The following is a 9,479-nucleotide window of genomic DNA, read 5'->3' as shown; positions in this document are numbered from 1 at the left end:
AAAATACGCGTCGTGAGAGCACCGCGGCAAGAAATAACGCGCGTAATAATAGTACGGCAGTTTTTACCGTGCGCGACCGAGACAAGAAATGTGGGTGCTGCGGCTGCACTCGTGTCCCGTGCTAACAACAGGAAAGGCGGAAAGGAAATTACTTCATGTGCAAAACCCTCCGTTTTGAGTCCTGTTGCGTGTAAACAGCCGACACGTGTACCTTTCCTATGAGTAATAAGGGTTTTAAAACCCCCATGGGCTGTTCCGAGCGGAGTTGATGAGTTTCTAATTCTATTTGCCCAGAAACGTGAAATCCCAGGGTAGTCTGTACTTTAAAAAGTTTCAAAGTTTCTTGAAACATTTTACTGGTACAAAATTCGAATTAATGGGAAGATTCTCGTCAGCTGTTGATGTAAAAATGGTTCGTGCATATTGGGTCGTAACTTGGGCGCACGACAACAGTTTACGTCGTCACGATTGCTTTGATCAAACTTCACAGAATCCAGTATTCGAAGCACTCCTGGCAATTGGATTTTCTAATAAAATAATCTTCCGTTGGTTATTCTTATTCATAATCCGACGATCATGACGTGACCCTGCTAATGGAAAGTAACATAGTTGATTTCTGGATAATGAAAAACCGATTTGGTTGCAGGTACCGACGGTTCAATTGATTTGGGCAATTGCAGTCCACGCTGTATTCGGCGAGGGGCACCGATCCGGCAATTTTGCGTGCGATAGCTTATATATCAAGGTAAAAGTACACGGGAGCACCCCGTAGCGAAAGAGTGCCAGGACTCGTGGAGAGAAAGAGAGAGACGACGACACGCGGTGGCCCGGTTTCTCTTGCTGTGGAATTTACCGGCATCCCTTTTCCTCGCTCTCTCTCTTTCGCCCTCTTTCTTGCCTGCTCCTTGTTTCCTCCTCTCACTCTCTCCCGGTCATTTGAATAATTTTTATCGCTTGCTTCTCCGGTTGAAACCATTGTCTTGTAAAGAGCATCTTGAAATATGGCCGCAGATACAACGCAAAGCTCGCTCGTACTCTCTTTCCCTCTATCCATTCTCTTTCTGCCCTCTTTCTTTACTCTTTGCCATTTTCCCGTCCTTTTTTCATTTGGTACTTCTCACTCTGCATACTTTTACTTTTTTCCCGTTCAACGCACTTCCCCATTACTCCTCGCTCGATATCCTTCCTTCTTTTTCATCGGTAATTCCTCTTTCCTCACATTTTTCACCTCTCTGACTTCGAACGCCGAATTATCGAGAGAAATAAATACTTGCATACCCTGTCGCTTCCGTTCTCCGTCGATCGACACATTTGTGAAGACAAAAAATCCGTTATTTGAGCACGAACTTCCTTTCCCCGATTTAGGTTTCTTGATTTTTTTTTCAACGTTTAAGGCAGATCATGTCCGTAGGATCGTATTTTATGGGTGTCTAAATTGAGTCCATTTTTACTTCCTAATTAAATCTATTATTACTCTAATTTAAAGTCAGAGTTATTTATCCATAAGTCTTTTCAATTTATCTCATGACGAATGCAATTACGAGCCATTAATTAAACGGGGATCCATCACTGACAGAACCCAAAATTTCATTCGTCCCTGGCTAAAATACTTTACTTTTTATGTAAAAAATCACTTCAGAGAGCGCAGAAAAGTGGTAATGAAAAGACAGAAGACTATGCCAGGAATGGGCCAAGACAAGAAAAAACGAAATGCCGAAATGAGCAAATGTGAGGTTACGAGTGCTTATTTACCAATTTCGTTCAATCTTTAAAGTAACATATCTTTATTACTAGCAAAACAATCGTCTCGAATTTTTTCTCAGACCCTCATTATATACTTCATTGTCATTGTGTACTTTTTCATAAACTTCGTAAGAAGCGTTCATTCGTAATATGGAAAGATATACAATTTTTCACGCAAAGTCCCTATAACCTTATGAATTTTTTTTTCGTATTCAAACACGTTTATCTCAATAACCAATAAGACGAACCCTTTAAAATTTGATATGCGTATCAGTCGACTATTCATTTAAACTGTGGATAAATTTCAAGACTTTCTTAAGAAAGTCGTTCCGTGCATGAACTATCTTAACTTTCATTTTGAAATATTTTGGGTATAAATTTAATTTGGGTTATCAATGATTTCCTTCCAGAAAAGCTCAACAAAAATATCGAGTCGACTATCATTAACAAAAGACAATTTGTTTGTTCTAGTGGAAGGTTAATATATAAATAATTATTCATGTTGAATGATATTGAATTGGAGTAAATTAACGTTATCCTCCCACCCTGTCACCGGTTGGGTACGAAACGATGAAAATTGACGGGGTTGCCTTAGCGATTCGAAACCACAGGGTCGCATCCTAAGCTAATGCTCTTAATAGGCCAAAGGCACTTCCTGACGTCGTGTATGAGCGATGATATTGACAGTTCAGGATCTTTTGTCCCGTGAACGATTATGCTCATGGCTTTCATCGAAGCCAATATTTCCGCATGATAAATAAATAAGGAGAGTTCAAGGCTGCACCACTTCGGAAAAGTTCAATGGGTTAGACAAAATTCTATGCTCCAAGAATATCGATTTTTCCCTCATCGCATTTCTTTCTGCCAAGTATAGTACATGTAAATTTAACCCATAATTATAAATTTTTCCTATACGAAGAAAATCGATTTGCAGCGTCATTAAATTACCTGATAATTCACAAAGTTGACGTTGAACTGGGGTTGTTCCTCCAGAAAATTTTTCACTTCGAGAGTATTTCCCGCGAGAACCAGATTGAAGAAATATTTTTGAGTTCCTTCGAGCCGCGGTAAAAAAACTCCTGGAATCTGTAGTTCACCATGGAGTGTACTTTTAAATTTTTAATTCCTCATTCACTTTTTCTTTCGCCTTCTTACCGTCTCATCTATACCCTCGGGTTCAGGACTTTCGGCCCCAACATTCGCTCTCTTCATTACAGAATTACGATTTCTCTCAAAATCTTCGCAATTATGTCCTTGAAATAAGAGTATGAGATGTACGAATTCCCAGCTTATACTCTGACGTTACATCGTGAAGTTATTAATCTTAAGGTCGATTTTCAATTGTTATTTTTTGTTCCATTAGATCATGCCCGAAGGATTGTATTTTATGGGTGTCTAAATTCGATCGATTTTTACTCCCTAATTACAGATATTATCACTCTAAATTAATGTCAGAGTTATTGATTCGAAATTGTATAGAAATTTTTTCAACTTATTTTTTGGCGAATGAAATTACAAGCCATTAATTAATCGAGGATCCATCACTAACTGAATCCGAAATTTCATTCGTCCCTGGCTAAAATACTTTAATTCTTCATGTAAAAAATCGCTTCAGAGAGCGCAAAGAGAAAACACAACAGGAAATGGATCAAGAAAAAAGTGATAATAAAAATGCAGAAGGCTATGACAGAAATGGGCCAAGCCAAGAACAAATAAAATGCTGAAATCAGCAAATGCGAGGTTACGAGTGCTCATTTTACCAATATTTTTCAATCTTTAACGCAGTATATCTTAAGACAACCTGTAAGACAATCATCTCGAAGTTTTTCCCAGACCTTCATTACTTCATACTTCATTGTTATTGTGTACTTTTTCATAAACATCGTTAGAAGCGTTCATTCGTAATATGGAAAGATATACAATTTTTCACGCAAAGTCCCTATAACCCTGTGCATTTTTAAAATGTGATATGCGTGTCAATCGATTATTCATTTAAACTCTGGATAAATTTCAAGACTTTCCATGAACCACTTTAACAATATCTTTTCGGCAGGAACGATGAAAAAAGTAACATAACATCGGTTTAATTTCGTTTCACAGTATAATTCAGTTTAAAGTTGATATATACATAATTTATAATTTGTTGTGGCGCTACGTACAAATAATATTAATAATAAAATAATAATAATAAAAGTATTGAGAATAGATAATGAGTAATTGAACATAGATAATATAATAACGTATTATCTCGTGTATAACTTAAGCATTGTAGGAATAATTAATACATTATTAGGATAAAGTCGCACATTCAATAATTGTATTCATATAAATCGTGGTGGCCTGTTTTTTTTGTTTTTTTTTTTCGTTTTTTTTTTTAATGATCTTTTCCCTTCTGTAATTTTTTAGCGAATCGCGATCAATGATAAATTACGACTATATGCGCGATTACGATAATCGTTCTATTAGTAAAAGTAACTTCATAATTATCTTTTTGTTTTTTTTTGTTTTTTTTTTTTTTTTTAATATACAGCGACGAGTGTCGTCGAATGATCGTATCTTCTCGTCTTCAAGAATCCTTCTTGGACTGTCGTAAGTGATAAATAATGGGATATATAATATTTATTTATCTCTATTTTGTATACATATACGTTCATGGCTCGGGGATCGAGTGAAATAAACGTTAAAATTGTATACAGCACGGGGGTGAAAGGAATATTTACAATGATAGCTTCGATACGATGAATCGTAGTTTGTGATTCAAGTGTAAATGTTTTTGTTCGCTTATTTTGTTTATTGTTCATTGGAGTGAGAATTCGAATGAAAATGAACGGTTCTTAGTCGTGTCAATCAAATCTAAGCATTGAACTTTGAACAATGATTCACATCTCCATCGTTCATTGCATTGATAACGAAGCATAAAAGCAATAATGAATGATTCGCGTGTTTTTTGATCAAGAAATGGGAAATAGTATTTACATTACGGATGCATTATTATCTAGAAAAATTTGTGGATTTTTTTTTCTCAATGGGAGTTCTGACCAAGTCTGTTCACCACTTTTTCTCTCGTGAGTTTTATGTTTGTGCTTTTTCTTTTCTTTTTCAATAAAACATGAATGATTTGTTCACGGAGTGTTGATGATAATGGTCCACCGGGTTACAAAAAACAAGACCCAATAAAATAATAATATTTTGGCGTCTAGGACGAAATAAATATGATTGTAAAAAGCGTGGGTACGTTTTTCTTCGTGATTATCCTTCTATTATACTCTTTTTATTTCTTTTACTTTTTCAATCCGCCTCGCAATTTCGTACTGACTTATTATTTTACAAAGTTCACTCGCACAGTCAAAACTGAACGTTGGCTTGCATATCTCCCAATAAATCTGTTCGATTCGAGAAACAAACTTGGCCAATTTCGTGAGCCAAACAGATATTATCCGACGATAAATTCATTTTACTTGGATCATGTACAAATTTAGTCTTATCAAAGTCTATTCTAACCAAGTTGATTAAGCATATTTTCTCACTTACATTTAATCGAGAAACGAATTAATTTGAATTACAAAAAGCAACTTTACACTGGTCATAAAAGTCTTCACTCCTCGATACAGTTACGAACCTCCAATTATTGTTCTCCACTCTTCTTATTCCCTCACCACCTTAATATGGACAATTCGATACAATTTTTCTTGGACCGCCAATATTTTATCGGCAATAAAATATTTAAACGTTCAGTAAAAAGTGAGTAGTCGGAGAAAAATAATTCACTACGTTTCGAGTATAAAACATGGTAAATTTCTTCCCAGTAACGAAGTATCAGATCGCAAATTTATTGTGTAAATTTTTCCTCAAAAAAACTATCCACAAAAGTAATGAAAAAAATCAGCGTTTCGTGCTATGTGATTTATGAATTCTTTCGTTTAATCAAATTGTCCAGTGAAAAAAGCAACAAATTACAGTTTGAAAATCGATATTAATGTCGCTTTTTGTTGCATTTTCGAGTTTTTTTTTCTACCAGAAGAGAATTTTGAGAAATGATGGTTGCAATTTATTTGACGTTGAAATTTGTGAGCACACTGACTTCATAAGAGGTTTACAATATTGCTTTTGAAATCTGCCACACAGTGGGGGTGTGTATGAGGCTTCAAAGAGGAGTGGAGGCTCGAGTTAATGTGCGGAATACAATTTCGTGCGATAATTCATTCCGAGTGCATGCAAAATGATGGTTGGAGTACGTCGCGAGCCCATTTCGGACGTCGTTTCCAATGCAGCAATTTTTCCATATTGTATATGTACATGAATGCTAGAGAGAATTCGTCTCTCTCTCTCTCTCTCTCTCCATTTCTCATTTCTGTCTTTTTCTCTCTTAAGAAAACAAACTTTGCCAGAGTACAGGACATTCGCAACTCGTTGATTTTTTTTATGATTCTCCGAGTCCAAAAAATGGATTTTGTTTTCGAGCATCTTCTTTGTAATACTACAAGTTCATATACATATATTAACGTACGTTACGCATTATGATATTTTCAAATTTAGTAATGAACCTACTTATGCTACTGCGAATAAATAAAAATAAAAAATAAAATAAACTAATTTAAACCGAACGACGGAAACGTAGAATCATCCAATCTTTTTTTAATTCGAGTCAAATTTTTTGATTAATTTTGTTTTTTACAAATTCCTATCCAGCCAACGTTTCAAATATGCTTTTTGACACAAAATTCTTAATCGTTGCCAAATCAATGTTACTTCTTTGACACTTCGCATCATGATTCGACTTTTCAAAAATATTTTCGGCATCAGTTCGTTGTTGATACGATTTTGAAGTCTTGATTTTGTCCCGTTAACAAAAACAACGTTTTTCCAAAAAATCTTATCATTTCAAATTGCTAAAATTGTAGAAATTGTTTGTTCATTGATTCGCGTATCTGTAGCGTTCGTGCCAAAAAAGTAACGCGCGTTATTTAATCATTCGAATGATTCTCATCTCGAGCATACATGCATATATATATCTACAGACATCTTCATATCTTGAATATTTAAATAAATGTGTTCGCCTGTGTATTTCGTTTTAAATATATTTTCAAGTCAGAGGTGACCCTAAGCGTAAAGCATTTTTTCTGGAAGTACGTAAAACGCCATGGTGTAGAGAAAGGAGGCGTACCAATGAACTCCTTGTTCCCCCGTGCTCGGTTCATCAGGTTTGTACCTTCCTTTGTCATCGAGTTCGATCTCATTGGCCATGACGCGGGTTCTCGCGTCTTCGAAGGTTCTCGTTACGTATTTGCTCCTCGTTAAGTGCCTCGCGATGCCAAAGAACATGGATTCGATGCTCTTGTAAAGCCTCAGCGGTAGAAACACGAAATGCGCGAGTCTTTGACTGTCGACGAGCGCGTAGCACGAAGCGACGACATCGTCCACGATAAGAGTGCCCTCTTTCGTTAACGGGGCGTAAACGCCCGACTTCAACACCAGTTTTGTCTCGATAACACGGTCCCAGTACAAACGTTCTAATGGGATTTCATTCGTTCTCGTGTCCTCGTACGACCTATCAACGTCCCGCACTAATATACGATCTCCCATTTTGACTTTCGCCGCGAATATTTCATCTCCACCTTCCACAGGAACAAGGTGGGCCGGTGTCAGTGTCAACCTCCGTCCCGTCTCGGTTGTCAATTGAACGAATTGGCGCTTCTCCGTCGACGACCGATCCAAAAAAGCTATCACTTCGCTGTAGACTACGTCGCCTCGGGAATCCAGCGATGCCACCATCTCGCCGATCCTCAAATCTTCTATCGGCTTCTCCAAACCTCCTTCCGTCCTGACGATGCTCTTACTCGGGAAACAACCACCCGATTTTCCCACTGACGACGATTCTGTAATGGAACCAAACAAAAGATTCATCAGTTCGCGTTCACTTGCACCAAAGTCAAGTTTCTTTGAACAAAATATCTAGACATTCGTCACTATTTCATTTATTAGGCAAAAGGAATCGTTCAAAATGGCGGCAAATTTTTTCGCAGATACGTTTCCGAAAATGGTCTCTCTTCGCTCGGATCTCGCAGACGGTTTTTTCGAGCATAGCAGCAACGTTCGTGGATTGTAATTTTCATCAAATTCAATTCAATCTGCAGTCATTGCGATCGTAATTGAGCAATATTGAAATTCAACTGCAGTAACGTGGGTTTCAATACCCGGGATAAAATATTAATGAGTGAAAATTGGGCGAATGGAATGCGGACTCATAAAGGAGTTCTGGGAAAACGGTTCACGTAAATCGAGCATAAAATCGATGAGAATTTCATTACCGTAAACCAATTGCTTCCAACGTAATTTTTGTTCATTCTCCATCGAGTAAATTGATTAATTCACAAAAATTTTTCAGGTTATTGAAACAGGAATAGGTCTGAGGAAATTAGTGTATAGGCGGTGTCGCGAAATTTCGTTTTCAGTTCCATAAGACACGCACTCGCGCATAGTGTCTCGAATTTTTTTGGCGTACGCGAGTCGGGGTGCGAGCAGCTCGAGATATCGGAGACAATCGGGTCCTCTCGATCAGGTAATCGGATCCCTGAGGTGTCTCGAGCCTCGCGGTGGCGTCGAAAGATCTTTCGGACCGAAAGAACGGAGAGAGAAAAAGAGATGTGAATATAAAAGCGGTGGCTGTCTCTGATCCCAAAAGTGGTGACGCAAATGAAAGCGGACAAGTTTTTATGCGGGATGCTTCACCGTGGGAAGTTTTACTATATCGGCTTCTGACTGAGATAAAGGCGCAAGTCGCTATATCGGACGCGTCAAATCGGAACGATCCTTTCCTTTTTCTTTGACATTTTTATAGTCATCATCGATACCACGTTACGTGTGTCTTAAGTACGTACTGAGAAAAAAAAATCGTTGTGACAACTAAATGTCTTTGGTTGATATTTTTGTTGCTTGATCTACCTAACCTCCATTTGTGATAAATAAGGAATAGTTCATTTATCACTTAATTTTTGTTTACGCGAATTAACTAAACGAGTGAAACCAAATCTTTTGTTCGAAGAACTCGAAAAATTTGTTTATTTCTATTTAATTCGCATATACTTTTTTGATATATTTATTTGAATATCGAGTACTGAAGTATCTAAACGGTTTTTGTGAGAACGATAAATATTTTGTAAATCGAATCATACTAGTCAGTAATAAATAGTTTTGATAGTCGGATTTTTTCTTCGAGTAGCTCAACTACTAAATCTTATCGATTACGAGTCAAATCAGTCTTTACAAATGTCTACCTCACAGGAAAGTTCAGTATATTTTATGTATAATTTAGTGAAACGGATTTGCTTATTTCTTAACTAACCAACTAAATTTCTGCCTGGTCAAATAGTTGATTTTCTTTATTTCTATTGTTGATACGAAACACTTTTTTTTGTATGTATTCCTAGTTTTCGGATGCATTAAGCAACACAATATGACGTTAGAGTAACCCAAATATCGTCACATAACTCTCAATATTGTTAATCCAAATCGTTATTTATTTGAATCATTATCTAAATATTTTGTGAAAATTAATAAATATTTTGTCGTGCGTATACGGGACTAAATATTTTAGTTAAACTGAACATTTTTCAAGTGTTTTAACCAAATTTTTTTCTCAGTGTATGTCTGAATGTACATATATCATTCCTTAATCGACTCTAGCTGGGCTCGACTCATCCCTCGAGTATGTGTCGACGCTTTTTTCAACGTTTCGG

The 9,479-nt window shown here is 36.7% G+C and overlaps 1 protein-coding gene across 1 annotated transcript in view; it reads right to left on the bottom strand.

Moving 5' to 3' along the window:
• Positions 1-3,846: 3,846 nt before the first annotated feature.
• Positions 3,847-9,479, bottom strand: part of hh (hedgehog signaling protein) — a 60,284-nt gene continuing 54,651 nt past the window's right edge. Inside the window, exon 4 of the mRNA XM_043430552.1 lies at positions 3,847-7,619. Coding sequence (XP_043286487.1) covers positions 6,844-7,619 — 776 coding nt within the window. The 3' untranslated portion in view covers positions 3,847-6,843. The remainder of the gene's footprint in view (positions 7,620-9,479) is intronic.

Source organism: Venturia canescens, chromosome 1, assembly GCF_019457755.1.
Source record: "Venturia canescens isolate UGA chromosome 1, ASM1945775v1, whole genome shotgun sequence".
In the NCBI taxonomy this organism is placed as follows: Eukaryota; Metazoa; Arthropoda; class Insecta; order Hymenoptera; family Ichneumonidae; genus Venturia; species Venturia canescens.
This window is presented reverse-complemented; position numbering and strand designations above follow the sequence as displayed.